The sequence below is a fragment of the Myotis nattereri genome (genome assembly GCF_964212035.1).
Source record: "Myotis nattereri genome assembly, chromosome: 7".
NCBI classification, from domain to species: domain Eukaryota; kingdom Metazoa; phylum Chordata; class Mammalia; order Chiroptera; family Vespertilionidae; genus Myotis; species Myotis nattereri.
Genome location: NC_138082.1, coordinates 36,498,670 through 36,517,294, shown reverse-complemented (window position 1 = coordinate 36,517,294; position 18,625 = coordinate 36,498,670). Strand labels below are relative to the sequence as shown.

Here is an 18,625-nt window from a genome sequence, read left to right as displayed (position 1 = left end):
AAGTTTAATGAATTTCTTTAAAAATCAGGTGGGATTTTAATTAGGATTGTGCTGGATTTACAGCACGTTTCCCTTCAACCTTTTTGTATAACTTTCAAATGTGAAAGAACAGACGCTGGACTTCAATTTGTGACCCAGTCTGAGTCTACCCTCCACCCCAGGGCTTCCTTGCCGTTTTTGTCCCCAAGAGGATACGAGGCTGGACAGACTGACAGCCTCACTTCTGCCCCCCACTCCCCCTGAATCTCCTCCCTGTCCTCTTTGCTGGAAGATTTGGATTTTTCCTAGTTGTGAGTTGGCTGTTTCATAACTGATTTCTGTTCTATTAGAGGTTACTTTAAACTTCTCTTTTCCTATAAACTTTATTGCTCCCTTTTCTACCCCAAGGTGAACATTCCTCCTTTTTCAGTTCTCACTTGGAGTATGTCATTTTTGGGGTGGAATAACTTCTTTCAACACAGGCACCCCAATCCTGAACCCTTGGCTGCGGGCAGAGTGCTGGGTCACCATGCCAAGGGGCCCCGTCCTACCCACCCCTTTCCTTTCGAGGAGCTTGCTCCTCAATAGGCGCTCACGGTCAGGTTGCATGGTTTATTTTGGCCAAGATTAAAATCAGGACTTGGACATGGCCTTCACCTTAGGGCAACCACTGCCATGCTTGTGGCTTCCCTGGCCATGGATCACCGCTGCCCCGAAGGCACCAATACGCTCCCGGCTCCCAGGGCCGCCTGCGCACAGCGGTGTCACAGCACCTAGGGCAGTGCTGGCCAGGAGGGCTGCCCTGGAGAGGTGTGGCTACTGAGCACTTGGGATGTGCCGAGCACAACCGAGAAACTGAATTTTTAATTCCACTTTATTTAAACGAAGTTAACTGTGAACCGAATCAGCCATGAGTAGCAGCACGTGGCTCCCATACTGGACAGGGCAGCTCTGAAGTGGGGAGCGGAGGGACCTGTGGTGACTGTGTGTGGGTCCTCCTTCTGCAGAGGAGAAATCTGAGACCCCGAGGATGAATCAGACCCCTGGGGCTGTTGAGGTAAATTTTATAAAACACGAATCAACACGATGATGGGGTCAGAGTGGGAGACAATGTTGCAGGTGGTCAGAGGTGAGCTCTTTGCAGAAAGTCTTTGAGGAGCCTCAGGTGGGTTTACCATCTGTCAGTGGCAACATGACCTCAGGGGGCCGGAGGGGCAGGGGGAACAGGAGGATCGGGGCCTGCACACGACACTGCTCTTTAAGAGAGCGGAGGGTCACAGCACAGAGGGCCGAGCCATCCTTTACGCAGTTTTGTTTTAAAATATCATTTTAAAACACTGGCATCACTGGTCTAAAAGACTAGAAGCTCTGGGCTGATAGGCTTCAGGCCACTGGGACGGCCCCTGAATGCCCACCCAGCAGCACACGGATGCTTGAGTGACCTCCCTCAGAGAGGACACAGAGCAATGGGACACCGTGTGGTGCATGGAACAGCAATGCCTCCCAGAGTGTGACTGGCAGTACACACGGCAGTGATCACTCAGTGCCTTTTTATTGCCATTGGGTTGTGACCGTTGATAGTGATGATTTCAGGAGCAACGGGTGGATTAAAAAACCGTGGCCAGGAAGTTCTTCTGGAGAGAAAGAGCAAGTGAGGGCGAGGAGGGTCAGAACCTGACGAAGGTGGCGTCGATCTGCCGCACGCTAGGCAGTGCCAACATCACCTTCCGTCGGTACTGTGGGTCCTTCTGCAGGGGGTTCCCCTCCAAGTATACTGTCTCCAGGTTCTTGGCTCCCTTCAGCTCGTCCAGGTCGCTCCAGCTCTCGAGGAGATTGTCGTTCATCTGGGAGGACACACACAGACACGCACAGACTTAATGAGACAGAAAATGTATATGTATTTACAAGCAACTGTTACTTCCTCCTCTGTGACTTGCCTGTTTGCTTCTGCCCAGTGTTCAAATGGCAGCTCTGTACGGCTGTGTTTAATGTCAGGACATCACCTCATCGGACAGAGTCGTATAAGCACATTCTCACTGTCATGCAGGCGCCCTCCACATGACTGCTCAGCTGTGAAATGGGCAACGCTGCCTGCCTCTCAGGCTGCCGTGATCGTCAGTCAGACGGGAAAGCCGTCTGGACTCCACAGCAGCTCTGTCTGTGCTTACTGTCTGTCTGGTGGTCTGAGGAACAGCATTCCTGTGTTCCGGGGCCAGGTGCTAGCCAACCTCCAGCAGTTGTGAGCCTGCCTGCCTCCCAGTCTCAGCAGCCCAGGTCCCATGTGCTGTCCCTTGGCAAGGCATGCAGAGGAACCCCATCTTCAGAAACTCTACTTAAGTGTCAGCTATGCCCCAAACCTGCCAGCACCCACCCCTTTCATGGTGCAGGTCTTGTCTCTGGTTGTTTGGTTTCTCTGTGTGGTTCCCTGGTCCCTCCAGAGCCAAATCCCCTCAGTGCAATGCACCCAGCCCTCCAGCAGCCACACCTTCCCTCAGGGTGCAGCACAGGGGCCTTGGGGCTCACGTTCCCTGTGCACTCAGCCCAGCACACCTACCACCATGGTCTGGCTGGGCATCCCTGACACACTCTGGTGCTACTCCAGGCCCAATGCTATAATAAGGGGTGAGACACTTTTCACCGTGGGCCACCTGTGGTCTAGGGACATTTGGATATCCTTTTAAGGAGAGAAAAGGAAAGCCACCAGGACACCAGCAGGGTCCGCAGCATAGTCAGAGGAGGAAGAATCATGCTTTAGACTCCCCACGCATCTTGGATTAGAGTGACGGCATCGAGGACAACACTCACTTCACAGAATCACAGAGAGTATATGGGCAGTGACCCCACAGGGCATGAGCTTGGGGACCAGCGGTACACATGCCTGGAACACGCACAGGATCCTGACACTGAGGACAACTTCACCATCATTTGCAACCTGTTTAGAGTGGTGTCCAGATGCCTGACATACGTTTACTCTTCCAACTGACGGCGACAGACTCCCTAAGCCACACCTGCAGCCATGAGACAGCTCGAGGCAGATTCCAGGGTGACCAGAGAGGACACACACCCATTTCCTCTGTGCTACAGGGCCCTCTGGTCACATGGCAATCCTCAGGTCCCCCTTCCATGTGCACCGCAATCACCCAGTCCGCTGGTCGGGTATAGATGGGGCCAGAGAGCCGCATCTTTAACAAGTTCCTGGTGATGCTGATGCCACAGGCCAATACAATGACGCCACCAGCCTTCAACCTCTGTGCACGCCCATCTCAGCTCGCACCTCATCACCCGTGAGCCCCATCATCCTGAATGCTAGGCCCAGGGCTGCAGGCCCCACACTCACTGACCACTTCACTCACCCACCCTAGAGGGTACTCAACTTACCCAGAATTCCAGCAGCTCTGTTAGATGGCTGATATTTTCAATCTTTTTAATTCTGTTTGCCGCAATGTCCAGCATCGTGAGTTTGTTCTAAATAAGGAAGTAAAGTTTGTCTTGGGTATACCTCAGTTCAATGGTGATTGCATGGCCATGAACATAGCTCAGAGCTGTGGGCCAGCTGCCCTCGCAGAACAGAGGCATGCTGACAGGATGATGACCCTTTCCACTGCTTGCAGGTCCTCCCCACCCCTGCCCACTACACAGCATCCACACAACCCCATCACCCAGCTCTCAGTATCACTGGGATATCAAACTGGTCCTGTTAGACCTGAGCCCGGATCTCCCAGATGCCCATCCACAAGGACCCAGTGAGACGACAGTCCTGGGAAGGGCTGGGTAGCCCCTGTCGAAAAGCAAAGGGAGGGCTGGCCCCTGGGGCTGTATGGGGCATGAGATTTAGTGCTTATCTCAAGGACCCCTCTGACACTAATACTTAGAATAGCATTTTTTCATTCAGGAAGGAGGAGCCTGGGCTAGTCCGAGGTAAGAAACTGCCCAGGCGCAGGTGGAGGTGGCGGAGGGGAAGGTCAAGCCCATTGTCCTGCAGTAGGCTGTCCTGTCCAGGGAAAGGCCAGCAGGAGCAGGGCAGGGGAAGCCTGGGCACTAAGGGAGGGGCTAGCTGGCCTGGATTGCAGCCGATGGAAGAGAGGCGATGGGAGGAGTCTGTAGCCCAGCCCCGCAGAGGACAGTGCCCAGAGCTCTGAAAGTGTGTGTTCCTCTGCCTCATCCCTCCATTTCTGACCGGGTGCCTTCTCCCATTCTCTTCGGTACCTTGGGACACTGACGCCAAGCCCTCCCAAGTTTAAGGGCAAGTTCAAGAATGTCCCAGTAAAATAAAATGACCCCCTGCCTGTCCCTAAAGCACACAGACAGCAGCTCTGCTGATTCAGAAGCACTCTGGCCTTGGTGTCTGACTCCTTGTGGGCCCAGCCCCACCTTCCCACACCCCATGTCCCACCTGGGGTGGAGCAGTGACAGCAGGAGCTGGGGTGCTCATGCTGGACTCGTCATGTTCCTTAGCCTGGCGAGTGCCTGTAGCACCCAGGGGGCTTCAGAGCAGGGACTGGAGGGGGCCTGTAGGCAGCCCTTGAGTGCACGGTAGGCACATGGCAGGGACAGGCCGGGCCCATGTTCCTGAGGGTGGGTCTCTCCAGCCATGCCCATGTTTTGCAATTCTCAGTGCAGGTGCAGAAACCAGCAGAGCTAAAGTAGCCTGACACATGGCAGATCTAATCTCTGCGCAGTCTGAGCTCATAGGCTCAGCAGCAGAGCGGGGTCCTGGCTACCAGAACCGGCCCTGAAACTCTGAGGACAGGGAATCAGTTAGGCACTCAACACCTCATGTTTTTCTGGGGAGCTGGACAATGTTTTGAGAGCAAACCAGTAAGAATCTCTCCCCATTCTGCAAAACAAAAGGAAAGTGGGAAGAGCAGGCACCAGAGGCTCCGACTTCCAGCAGAGGGACAGGTGTGAGAGCTAAGGCCAGACCAGCGGGAAGACGCAGTGCATGGAGGGAATAGCAGAGCAGAGGAGCACCAAGGTGCTGGGAGCAGGATTGTTTGTGGTGTTGAGACAGGGGATTTGCCCTTTCATTTACTGCCTTACCTCCCACCACAAAAATAAATGCCAGGTAAGTGAGGAGATAAAACTTAGAAGTATAGACAAATATTTGACCTCTAGCTGATTTCCAATCCTGAGGAAAAAAACTCTTGATCAGGACCAAAGTACAATCAGGTAACTAACTACCTTTAGAGCCACAACTGCTTTGTTTCTGTTCTGTTTCAGAGGCCTAGGGAGTCCTAACCTCTTGACTCACCCATAGCCTGCCCAGCTCCGGTCCTATGGCCTCCATCCACAGTCTCACCTCTCAGAACTATGCTTCAATGTACAGAGAAAGGTAACTAAACTTCCACAAGCAAATTCTAACTCTCCCCAAATTTTATGTGGATGTTGGTGACATGAAATTCACCTCATGGTTTCCCCCCCAACATTACTCATGGTAACCAGGTCGAAGGAGCCTTTCCTGACTAAAATGGTGTTTGCAGTAGCAAGTGAACAGTCAGGTGACACTGCTGACAACGAAGAAAACGAAAGCAACCCCGTAAAACTGAATGAGCAAAGTACATTATTTGCTTGAACGCTGCTCTGAGAAAAGCAGTTAGTCTGCAGGCAGCCTAGGCGGGCCAGGTTTCTGCAGGAGCTCCAGGGGAATCTGCCCCCCACACTCATTCACCTGCCTTTACACAGCTCCTGTGCTGGGCTGAGCAGGAGCAGGCCAGGCGTGGGGTTGTGGGAGAGTGTGGACAGGCCTGTCCTTACCAGGGATGGTGAGGAGGAGGAAGGAATGTGCAGGAATGACTGGGAGAGGCACCCATCCTGGGCAGCTGAGATGAGCTGTCCCTATAGGCTAGGAAGTGCAGTGGTCAGGAGAGGGCAGGAGAAGAACAGCTGCTGATACCTGCTGGCCTCCGTAGTATGGGGGTGGGGAGTACACGAGCAGGTAGGGTTTGGATTTTACACCCTAGCAAATGCCTACAGTGCTGCTGGAGGCTGTGCAGTGAATACTGTCTCTGTGGGGCCCTCACTGCCTGTGCTAAGACACTGGCCATGGTGGGAACACTGGTTTAGGGTTCACTCAGGGGACTTTGCTGCATTTCCTGGTGAGAGGGGTCACTCTGTCTGCAGGACTGGAAGCTTCTCTATGAGAAACCTCCAGAGGCAGCATCTACTGAAGACCAGCCCCGGAGGCCGAAGTGTGCTGCTGGCCAGCTGCCTGCCACTCAAGCCCCATGCCCACCCGCCCAGATGGACAAGAGGACGTCTTACGTTGTTCTCCAGGCCTTCTATCACTTCGATGCCGTTGTGGCTGAGGTACAGCTCCCTCAGGTTTACCAGGCTCTGCAGACCCTCCATCTTGGTCAGCCTGTTGCTCTGGAAGGGAGAGCCGACAGCCGTCAGAATCATGTGTAGGGTGTGAGGTAAGACAGCTTTTAGGAAAGGAGGTTTCTCTTGTTGGAGAATTTGGACAATTGGGCATTCCACTTAAAACAGGCCAGCATCGCGTTATGAAGAGAGAAAGATCAGCATGTCCAGTCTGTTGTTCTGGGCTACAATTCATGCGTGAAGGTTGAAGGTTTTTATGCAAAGAATTTGTTTTTAGATGTACTCAGGGAGGGTCTAAAAATCAGATTAGTAGTTCAAATGTTAAGATCACGGAATATTTTAAATTCATTCTCTCTCTCTCTCTCTCTCTCTCTTTCTCTTTTCTTTCAGGATATGTTGTAACTCAAATTAAACTATGAGGCTCTCCCATACCCAGTCCCTGTCACCAGAACACCCACCACATCCCACCTCCCTGGTCTGATTCCACTCATTGGCTTTTAACAGAAAAGGTCACGTGAGCCTAGCAATATTCAGGTGCTGACTCCCAAAGGCAGAGTAGGACCCTTGCCCACCATTGAGCCAAATATGCTAGGAACATTTGGAACAAACTTATCCTTCTGAAGGCGCCCCTTTGCCTAAAAACCACCAGGGACTTTTACCAAGAAAAGGAACGTGACCCATAAAAGATGAAGTGTTAGTCTAACACGCATATGTACACAGGAGCATGTGCACATATGAGGTCTAATGCTCAACTGCTCGTGATGCAGTGCTGATCATGGACATAGTGGGAGAGAAAGCTGTGCCAAGTAGCAGCTCTGGCTGGCTGGGAGGCCATGCAGGCCCTGTGGTTCAGGACAGGGGTGGAGGTGGGGCAAGCTGGTGTGATACCTGTATACTGAGGACTGTCAGGTTGGAGAGTGCATCCAGGTTTTGAAGTTTAGTGATCTTGTTTTTCCCCAAAAACAAACTGTCCAAATTGGTTAACGTGTCGATATTTTCAATGGCCTGTAAAACGGACAGAGCAACAGTTTTCCCAGGGGAGGGGACAGCGCTCTCTGGACTTGGTCTTGGGGTGTCAGGCAAGCCTCAATCTGGAAACTTTCTAGTAAAATCTTACTTCAAGTACAGAATGAAAAAACTGAGGCTAGGAGGAGGGTCTGAGGCCTGTCTCTCAGGCTCACTCCTCACCTCCATGCACCAGATTTCGCAACTCCTCCCAGTTCTGAGCTGACATTGTTCTGTTAGTCTATGTGGGGTTTGTTACAATGCATCCCACCGGCCTCAGTCTCCCCAGAAGTGAGCCCCCACGCAGGATCCGGCTGTGCCCCTCTTCCTCGTTCCCACCCTCTTTTCTCGTCCGCCCTGCCAGGTGCTGAGCTCTGCGCATCTGCACACAGCAGGGTTTAATGAATGTGCAGTGACCAGATCTGTCTCCCTCCTCTGCTCAGTCAGGGCAGGCTAGCACGGTGGTGACCGCAGCAAGTGCACGAGGTGCAGCTCGTCTGCCCATTGCAGCAGGACTTGGCTGGGGGGTCTATGAGGATGGAGATTCAGGAGAGGGCACCCTTAACAGCTACTGCCTGCGGTAATTTGTGACAAGCCACCTCTCCTGGAACGTGCCACAGAGACACTTAATAAAATACTGATGTGACTACTCTCTCTTTTTTTTTTTTTTAATATATTTTATTGATTTTTTTACAGAGAGGAAGGGAGAGAGATAGAGAGTCAGAAACATCAATGAGAGAGAAACACCGATCAGCTGCCTCCCGCACACCTCCCACTGGGGATGTGCCCGCAACCCAGGTACATGCCCTTGACCGGAATCGAACCCGGGACCCTTCAGTCCGCAGGCCGACGCTCTATCCACTGAGCCAAACCGGTTTCGGCTCTAGTTTTAAACGTATGGCTCTGCTGCCACATTACCACCAACAGTGTCTGTCCTCACTACAGCCACCTCTTTGGTTTGTGTCCTGCCCAACTCTCAAGGGCCAAGCCAGACCGACAACTGTCATCTGTAAGCTTCCAAAAGCCATACGGAGGGCTACTTTCACCAGGGATGGAGGGGAAATGCTCAAAGATACCTGAGCTCAGCTGCTCAGCAAGGCCAGTGGGAAGCACAGGCTTCCTGTGGCCCTGGTGAAGGTCAGGTTGCTGTCAGCCCCTCTGCTCGGGACATGCTCATGTCAGGCAGGATTGTCAGAAACACAACCGAAGTGTTTGAGGCCGATCAGTTCACCTCAGGCAGAATGTACTGGTAACTGGGATGGTTTGCTAAGAGTTTAGCTCAGACTGGGATGGACAGCAAGTGAAACCTACATGCAGCAGGCTAGGCCACTCCATTTGGGCACATATTCTTTTTGTTTTGTTTTGTTTTACACCAAGCAACCTATGTAACACACATGGTTGCTTTTTTTTCTGGGCACATACTCTTATTAATACTGACCCTAGTATTTTTTCTTAAAAATTAACTTTCGTTTCTGGGGGAGGGATCACAGAAACGAAAATATACATCCTGTACCCCAGGCCATGCCCACACCTACCCGGATGCGGTTGGATCCCAGCTCCAGCATCTCCAGTTGACGTAAGTTGCTCAAGTTCTCAATTTTATTGATTTTATTGTTGACCAAGAAGAGCTTTTTCAGTTTTGTCAACTTGTCAACCCCTTCAATGTTTCTCAGTAGATTAAAAGAAATATCTAGAATCCTGGAATGAGCAAAACAATTATTTTTGAAGAGTACAGGCCACACAGAACTCAGAATATAACTGTCTCAAGGGAGGCATCCCACCCGGGGATCAGCCTCCAGAGCCCCCAGTGCCCGCTCACAGGACTGCACCGAGGGCAGACACCATATCATCCCTGACTGACAGGACCAACCAGCAGCCTCTACCCAAAGGTTGATTTGCAGGCTGGGACTGGGCAAGCTGATGCCACCGATGGAGCCAGGACCCAATGGCAGAGGTGGCCTCTCCAGGGCAGACTGGTTCTGGGGACACCGGTCAGCCCCTGGCCATCCCTGGGGCTTGGGACTCACTCCAGCTCTGTTAGTGTGTCCAGATTCTCTATCTTCTTGATCTGGTTGTCATACAGGTCCAGTTCTCGGAGGCTGTGCAGCTCCTCCAGGTTCTCAATGCACTTAATTAGATTTTGACGGAGGCAGAGAGTCTGGAGGGTTGGAGAAAGGATACTTGACAACAAGCAGGGAGGTCATGGGAAAGCCTTAGGGGGAAGGACGTGTTTTCTAGAAAGGGGCTGGCATGAAGAAGATGGAAGACACCCACAGGAAGGCTGCAGACAGGCCCTGCACCATGCAGACCTACTCAGTAAGGGAGGCTTTGGTCAGTTTGGGGTGTATATTGTTTCCTGGCAGAGTGAACCCTTGGACTCAGGTGAGTTCAGGACTGTACAGTCTGATGTGGGCTCAGCTGCAGGCAAGCCCTGAACTGAGGCTCTGCAAGCAGCAGTGGGTCTGAGCCGCCTGCACTACTCCTCAAAACTGCCATGTTCAAGTCAAATATGCTCAGTGTGGTTCCTGATGTAGGCGGCACCTCCTGCTGGACTGTGCCTGCCCCAGAGCTGAGTCTCAGTTATGGATTTACCTATATTCTGTGGGTGGGGCAAGCTCTGGACTATTACAAAATCACCTCACATGAAAGGACAGACCTCCTCTCACCTTCACTTTCTTCAGAATCTCAAATCCTTCAATTTTTCCAATGCGGTAGTGATTCAGGTCAATGTCCTGAAACAGAGAAGAAATTGAACTTAGCTGCAGGAAAAGTGCCCAGAGCCCCACTTCCTAGGAGCCTTACTTCCTAGAACAGGAGTTAAAAAGGGGCCTGATAGGGGGATGGACATGAGGGTGGGGAGAACAGGTGAGCCAGTGCCACACAGGAGTCTGCAGCAGATAGGTGACAGGGACATAGAGGTGAACTTCAAGATGCTCATGGGTTTAGCTACGATTTATCATAGTTTTATGTAAAACTAACCCTCCAAATGAGCGGTATATAACATCTTCCTCTCACCCCCTAGTGCAAAACGAGGTGCAAGAAGGTACACCCAGCCAGGGCACTGCCAGAGGCTCCATGGTTGGTTATTATGCAACAGGTGCTTCTGCAGGCCTTGGATTATGATTGCTTTTCAGATGTGGATGTTAGCACCCCATATTTATAATGTAATCACTGGATCTATTGATTGACGATTCAAAGGAGTTTCATTTGCCACAACGTGGCAAACAGAAATGGAATTCAAATCAGTGCTATTAAAAACAATAAGAACCCAAGGAATCTGACCCACCCAAGGGAGGCTTAGACGACCTCCTCTAGGGGATCACTTACTAATCTGACACCTTCATAAAAGATAACCTGACGGTCAGAGTGGTCCGTCACCACGCCCCCTGAGGCTGGGTCGAGCAGGCGGCATTACCTCTGCATCTCTGTCCAGGGTAATGGTTTCCATATCCACAGGCAGCTCTTGTCCTGAAAAAGTGAGAGAGAGGAAAAAGAGCCCACTCAGAGCCCACGTGGCAGGAGGCAGCAGCCAGCCTCAGTGAAGAGCTGGCACGCAGGCCTCCTGGGGCCGAGTGGACTCCAATGCAGAGGAGACACCAACAGGTGACATCTGGAGGATCTGGACGGCACAAAGGTCTAAGTAACACCCTACTCCAGCCATGGTCACCTTTCCAGCATTCTGAGTTTCCTGAATTCAGCTATCGGCAAAGGTTTCCACACTTCCATCTGTACTGCAGAGCATTCAGAGAAAGGAAATGTGGTCTGAGGCTGGCCACCAACCTCCCACTTCTGGTGACAACCAGAGCTGTGTAACTGGCAGCAGGACACCCCCCCCCCCCCCCGAGTCTGTGGCAATATATCAGACCATTTGACTATAGACCATGCTGGGTATATCAGATGTTCTAGGATGTGCCTTTTATTGCTTTGGAAAGTGGCCCAGCATCTACAAACACTTCTCTCTGCAAAGAGCACAAGAGAATGAAGCATGGCTCAGCAGACAGATCAGCCCTGTTGAATAATTTAAATACACTTGACTGGGAGGCTGGAAGCTGAACCAGCAGAGGACCTCCACCCGGTAGGCTGGGCCTCCTGGGACATCCGATGGCTGAGGAAGGCTGCAAGAACCACTCTTGCTGCAGAGTTCACAGTCTCAAATTTAGCAGACCCCACCCCCCCATCTTAATTTCATCTGACCCTATCTAGGCATTATGTTTAAAAGGGTTAAATTCTTAAAAAGAGTAACAGTAATTTCTTGATTTCACCAACTATCTTATGATTTCTTCTCCCACTGAGTAAGTTCTGCTTGAATTAAGATATGAAGGTCATATATTGAGGATGAATGGCTTTTCTCTAAAGTCCCTAAAGTCCCTTTTTGCTCCCCCAATGCTTTGCTGAAGCAGCCAGGCTGCCTGTCTTACGGAGCTTCTCTGGGTCGGATTGGAGCGTGTGGCTGCCATCTCATCTATTTCCTGTAAACTGGTTGTTACACTCTTGCCTGGCTCCCATTGCTGCCCCTTCCATTCAACAAAACTGTGTTTGGTTCTGCAGTGCAGCTCGCTTGCAGCTCCCAATCTCCTGAGGTCAGCCTGGCCCCTGCACTGGAGGCCTCAGAGGGGCGCACTTGACACAGGACCAGCTTAATCAGGAAGTACTGGCCCCACACTGGCTGAAATCACTTCCTAGTCTTTTCACTATACCTTTTCCATAATGATCAATAGTGGCTAGATTTAAAAAAATGTCTTCTACAGTGTATCCAAAACTTTATGAGATATCACCAACCTAAGAATTAAATAAAAGAAGCTGAGCAAAACCAAGAGATATAACCAAGCTATCTGTCCACCGCCCCCCCCACCCCCCCAGCCCCCAAGACAGCCTAAATTCACCATTAGGACCCAGGATGCTGCAGTGAGAGAGGCTATGCAATGAAGGCCAGATACTCAGGTCACTCAATGTCCAAACCAGGATGCTTTAGAATAAAAGGGGCACCACAGACAATTATGCTGGGCCACCAGATGGAAATTGGGGCTGTCCTGGGCTCCTCAAGGACATGTGGTTACATGGCTTAAAGGGGTTCTGTCTGTAATCCATCCAGCACAGGATGGGCCCCCAAAAGGTCAGCTTATCCTTTAAAACAAAGTTACTAGACTAGAACATCTTTCTGTATATATTCTGCACTGACCATATTTTGTGATTTCTTAGGGAAAATAAGTAAAAGGGAACAGTTGACACGTTTGAATTTGTTTTATTTGAACTTCAGATTTAAATATAGGTAAGAGCAAGTCCTACTTTCTCTAAGGACTTACAAAAATGTGTATTCCCAGAGAACTTCGAACCAGTTAGTAGTTTGGAGGAAAGAATGCTGGGTTTAGGTAACCCGGCTCAAATCCAGCTGTTCCACTTTGGAGCCATGCGCCCTTAGGCTCACCGTAGTGAGCCTGGGAGAGGATGCCCATGACAGAGCTCCATCAACTCTCCAGTCCAGCACAAGCAGCAGGTGTTCATACGTGACGACAGGTGATGCTCCCACCTGCTTGGCTTTCTAGACCTCAGACAGACAGCAATGAAAGCTTTCACCATCACTCTCATGTACTTATCCCACCCACATCATCTCCAGAATATCGACTGCAGTTCTAAAATGTGACTGGTGCTTTTGTGGTAATCTTCTTTGCCTTAAAATTAGGTTGCCATAGTTACCAGTCATCTTCACCGGCACAGAGAGCACAATGTTATTTTAAAAATTTGTTTGGTTTTTATAAATTTGTTGTTTTTATTACTAAAAAGGTAAAATGTACGATTACTACCTTGAACATCCACAACTGTATATAAACCTAGAAAATGAAGAAGGTACAAGGCCTTCACCAACCTGCTGTTCAGTGACACCTTCAACAACAGCTTGAGGCATTTTCTCTGGAGCAGGTAAAACCACATATTAATAGTTTCTAAATAAAAACAAGATCTTAACATGCATACTTTTTGGAAATTTGTTTTCATGTAATAATATATCTTGGACAGCTTTTTTTCTGTTTATATGGTTTCTACTCTCATTCTTTTCAATGAAAGTTGATTTTCTAAGCAACAAACAAATGGGCTAAGACAGCCTTGGGCAAACTACAGCCTGCGGGCCAGTTTGAAATGAATAAAACTATTGAAAAAAAAGACCATACCCTTTTATGTAATGATGTTTACTTTGAATTTATATTAGTTCACACAAATACTCCATCCATGCTTTTGTTCCGGCCCTCCGGTCCAGTTTAAGAACCCATTGTGGCCCCGAGTCAAAAAGTTTGCCCGCCCCTGGGCTAAGATCATGGCTGGGGAGTGTGAAAAGCTACCATGTGGGCTAAGGACTTACTTCTCTTGTCTCCAAATTCATTTTGCTGTTCTTGTTATTCACTAAAACAACAGGAGGCCACTGGTACGTTTTCCACGTAAAAGGATTTCCCTAACACCTGGGCAGTGAAGAAGTCCATCCTCAGGCCTATAAAAATGGTGAAGAAGGACTCAAGAAATGACTTCTTTAAGACATTAGAAGTGCTATTCTGGCTCTAACTGGTTTGGCTCAGTGGATAGAGCAGCAGCCTGCGGACTGAAGGGTCCCAGGGTTTGATTCCAGTCAGGGGCACATGCCTGGGTTGCAGGCTTGATCCCCAGTAGGGGACGTGCAGGAGGCAGCCAATCAATGATTCTCTCTCATCATTGATGATTCTATCTCTCTTTCCCTCTCCCTTCCTCTCTGAAATCAATAAAGATATATATTTTAAAAAAAAAAGTGCTATTCTGAAAGCAGTTTGTATTACTATGGTAGGACATCAAAGCATAGTAGTCAGCCATAATGTTTACTGTAAATCTCATCCTGAACATATGGTTAATAAAACAATTTTCTGATTCTGTCCCAAATGACGCACTAGGACCAATATCATTATTAGTATTTGCCTTCAGTGGAATTAGAAAAGTTGCACTGTGCCTGCAAGTGCCAGCAGTCAGCTGGTTAGGGGAGTGCGCCTCAGACGGTCCCTGCTCCCACCAGCAGACCAACACAGTACAGTGGTCCTCCCCAGAATGACACACGCTGCCACCTTGGGAAGGGGGAGATAGACTGTGTGCAACACTGCCTGCACCCCTTTAGTGACCAAGGTTCTTAACTGGGCAGGGTACCTGCTGGTTCTTCTTCCCCCCGTTCCTCTCCATCCTTCAGGCTGTGCTCGCTGAGGTCTGCCACTATACGGCTGCTCTGCTTTTTCCCTTCTTCATCGCCCGATTCTTCAGACTCGACCCGCCTGTCAACTGAACCCACACAGATCAATGAGAATTCCCATCCACATCATGTTCTCTTTGAAGTACATATAACAGACAGACATCCAGTTGCAAGTAAAAAACTCCATTTAAAAACATTTGTTGAATTCAGTTCAATGAACATTTGAGTGTCTTCCATGTCCCAGGTACCATCTGTACAGTGGCAGGGAGACCTGGGTTTGGGAAGGGGGCAGGGAGGCCACATGGACATGACGGTGAGTATCATACTATTCCTCAAGGAGCTCATGAAGAGTCGCCAGGTGTTCTGAATGCCCTGGGATGTTGCGATTAAAAGTACTAGTGCTAAAATGCAGTGAAGCCTGTATATCCGTGTAGAGGGGACCATTGTGACCCTTCCGCCACATACCTTCATCCATGCTCCACTATCCATTTGGTCAAGAAAACCAGCCCAGTTCACAGGCCCACGTTCTGAAAGAAATCAAGACTAACTCAAATCAGACTGTGGGCAGGGAGCTCTAATGAAAAAGGAGAAGACAGCCAGTAGTGCTAACTGCCCCCCGTAAACGCCACAGATGCTAACCCTCAGGACATAGTGAGGCCAGCCAGCTCAAAGCTTTGAAGAGCTGGCAAGTAAATATTTTTTCAATTAATAATAAGGCAATGATGAAATGTGGCAGATTGGTAAAAATTCATTGGCAAAATTGTAAAATAATGCTCCTTTCTCCTAACTTTCTTCATGACCTCTTTGGAAGTTTGTCTAGAAGCCCCAACGCACTTAGAACTTACTTGGAATTATCAACCACACTGAAAGATTGTGTGTTCCTGAGTCCAGCTTATCTATAGAGGGAAGGAAGTGCTTTTCCATTTTTGTATCTCCACTGGGCCTAGTAAGGAAGCGTCTAGGAAAGGACTGCTGGACAAAACATATCCCTATGAAATCCACCTCCAAAACCTCCACATCTGTTCCTCTTCCCTGCCCTTGGCAACTGCTTTGGCTCAGCTACTCATTACTTGTGGCCTGGGCTCATGCTGGGCCTCCTAACTGGTCTTTCTGTGATTTGTCTGACCCTGTCTAATCTATTCTCCATTGTCAGAGAATCTGATCTGAGTCTAAAATCCAAATCTGATCTTTGACTCCAAAAACTCCTAGAATGCCAATGGCTCTTCCCGAGTCTACATCTTGACCCTAGAAGCACAGCTTAGCAAGTTATTTCCTTTTCCAAGCCGCAGCCTTCAAATCTGCAGAAGGGAGCTAGTATAGTAACTATATCTTAGAGTTGATCAGAATTAAATTAGAGAAGGCACAGAAGCAGTTAGCTTTTAATAAATAAAAGCAGTAAACATTTAATAAATTAATTACAGGTATTCCCTGCTTCCCAAAAGTTCACTTTATGCCATGTCATCTTTAAGAAAGAACTACATTAGTTTTTTCACTAATGAGAAAACTGTAAAGAGAATTTTCTCTTTCATGAAAAATGTGAAAAGCAAAAATAGCATCGTTTTGTTTTGCAATGAGCTCTAATAGAGGCAGTTTGAACTCCAACCAGCCAGCGTGGCACCATCAAGCTCCTTCCCCAGGGACTATACCCGACATCTCAGCATCAAGATGCCATAGCTTTGAACTGTATCTGGGAGTGTCTAGGCTTCATCTTGATTCTGTGCATCCATTAGGAAGATGTGCCCTAAGATAACTGCTTCTTCACTTTATTCCATTTTGGCTTTGAAAGGTTTCATAGGAACATTTCACTTTCAGATACTGAGGAAACCTGCATTGCCAGGCACAAGCACTCTGTGGCCTCGGCTAAAGGAGAGCAAGTTCTACTGGGCCAAGATCTGGTGCGGCTCAGCCCTGGGTGGGAGGGGCTTAGCTAATGAGGGGCAGCCAATGTGAAACCTGGGACTCTATTCTGAGGACTGCAGGGGTATGGGACAGGATCAGCATCTGAGGTGACTTTCGGGCACTGGGGCAATGGGCTGGCTCAAGGTATTGGCAGCACAGCATGAATAGAAGAGGTTCGAAAATTTGGAGATTTTTATTTTTTTGTTAATCCTCACCTGAGGATATTTCTTTTCCCATTGATTTTTAGAGAGTGGAAGGAAGGGGTAAAGACAGAGAGAGAGAGAAAAAAAAATCAATGTGAGAGAAACATCCATGGGTTGCCTCCTGCAGGTGTCCCCACCAGGGCCAGGGATCGAACCTGCAACGGATGCACGTGCCCTTGACCAGAACTGAACCTGAGACCCTTCAGTCCGAGAGTGGATGCTCTAACCACTGAGAAACCGGCTAGGGTGAATTTGGAAATTTTAGAGCCTGAACTCTCCCCACCTCATCCATGACTTTCTCTTGCCACCCTCAATGGCACTCTCTACCCTCAACCAAAATGAATGTCACCCTTGGTCAAACTCTCCTCCAAACAGGCCACATTCTTTCACACCCTTTGCCTTTGACTATGTGGTTTCCTTGGCCAGAAATGACCTTTGATCTTTCCTCCAACCTGGCTGAACCGTTAACGTTCAACTTGGAGCTGGCTTTGGTTGAGCAGCCATCACCCCCGAACATGCCAGCTCTTCCTTCACCGCCCCCGCCCCGCCCCCTTCTTCCCTAGCATTTACATACGAGACAGACAGGAGGAAACCTGCATTGCCAGGCACAAACACTGTATCCTCCATGAAACCAGCACATAAGCACTCAAGAACAACTGACTCTCCAGTTGGCATATAACTACATGCATAGACATGCACATCATATTTTTAACTAAGTGGAAGAGTTGAATTCAGTCTTTGCTTAACTGTGATAACTTTGTAAACAGGTACCGGTGTTCTGTAACAATCTCTCGGCTGCTTGTCACACTTCCCCACAACCCATTCGCTTTGGAGAGGACCCTGCTCCGCCGCCGCCACGATCACGAATGAACCAACTCGGGGCAGGTCCCACGGCGCCCTGCCCGTTTCCCGATTAGTTGCAAGGGGACCGACCCCGCGGGTCAGGCCAGAGGTTCAGTGCGAGGCTCCAACCAGCTGGTGGGCGCTCGGGCTGCGAAACCACCGCGCCGTCAGCTCTCACGCATAGGCCCGGCTCGCGCCGCCGTTGTCCCCTATGCCCGGGGTCCAGCACCTCCGGGGCTGCCGCGCCTTCCCGGCCACCCCCGCCCCTCCGAGCGGGCCAGCAGTTGTCAGGGGTCGCGCAGCAGGGCTGGGCCGCGGCCGGAGGCGGGACGCCCTGTGTCTCTCGGGGAAGACCAGTGCGGGTCGCCACCCCCCACCCTCTGGGCCCTTCGGTCGCCGCACCGCCGGGCTGCTCACCCTCCATCATCTCCTGCGACAGTTGCTGGCCCGCGCCGTGCTCCGCCGCCATGTTAGCTGCTCTTCCCCTTTCCGGAATTTGTCGCCTCAGGCCCCTCAGCCAATCAGGACTCCAAGCTCGGAGTTTTCCCAGCCAATGGAATCCCAGCGCAGGGAGGGATGATCCTCTATGCGCCTGCGCGACCCCAGTACCTCATGGGAGTTGTAGTTCATCCCTGAGGACGGCCGCCTGACTTCCCCCGGACAAGTAATTTAAGAACGCCCGTAGGTGTCTAGGCGAGGAGCGGGGAAGAGGGCAGGGACTGGCGGAGTGCACGCACAGAGCCGTAGCTGCAGGCGAGCGGAGAGAAAAATCTGAGCTGGCGCGTAGCGGGTCTCTGCGTGGGGCTGCAAAGTGCGGACTTTCAAGCCTCATCAACCGCGCCTGCACAATGGGCTGAATTTGTCCCGGCGTCGCCGCGCAGACTTAGCCTGTGTAAAGGGGCCTCCTCCAGTTAACGCTCAGCTCAGGGAGGGCTCAGCGCGGGGCACCCGCGCTCGTGCCGGGGGCGACTGCGCCGCATGTTCTGAGAGAGCCGGTCGAGACCCGGGACGCCGACCCAACACAGGCAGGCGCTGCAGTCTCTCGGTCCTCGGCCCCGCAGGCGCGCTTGGCCCGTGAAGGAGTCGTCCCCGCAGCCCCCGCCTCCACGACTAGGCTGCCGAGAGGCGTGCTCCGCGCTGCTCATCCTTCTTAATTCCGAGAAAGAAGGAACCGGCGACTGCG

The 18,625-nt window shown here is 50.5% G+C and overlaps 1 protein-coding gene across 4 annotated transcripts; it reads right to left on the bottom strand.

The window, feature by feature from the left end:
- Positions 1-1,026: 1,026 nt before the first annotated feature.
- Positions 1,027-18,285, bottom strand: PPP1R7 (protein phosphatase 1 regulatory subunit 7). Of its 4 annotated transcripts, XM_081095723.1 has the most exons (11): positions 17,860-17,932; positions 14,963-15,024; positions 14,458-14,586; positions 10,718-10,770; positions 9,969-10,034; positions 9,330-9,460; positions 8,838-9,000; positions 7,186-7,302; positions 6,241-6,345; positions 3,358-3,444; positions 1,027-1,823 (listed from the first exon to the last, which is right to left on the bottom strand). In XM_081095723.1, exons 2-11 carry the CDS (start codon positions 14,970-14,972, stop codon positions 1,647-1,649), a joined length of 1,038 nt encoding a protein of 345 aa, XP_080951849.1. In that variant the 5' UTR covers positions 14,973-15,024; positions 17,860-17,932; the 3' UTR covers positions 1,027-1,646. The 4 variants fall into 4 exon arrangements, with proteins under 4 accessions (XP_080951849.1, XP_080951848.1, XP_080951851.1 ...); XM_081095722.1 differs by lacking the exon at positions 14,963-15,024 and having other exon boundaries at positions 17,860-18,285; XM_081095725.1 differs by lacking the exon at positions 14,963-15,024 and having other exon boundaries at positions 14,458-14,579; positions 17,860-17,933.
- Between the last annotated feature and the right edge of the window lie 340 nt (positions 18,286-18,625).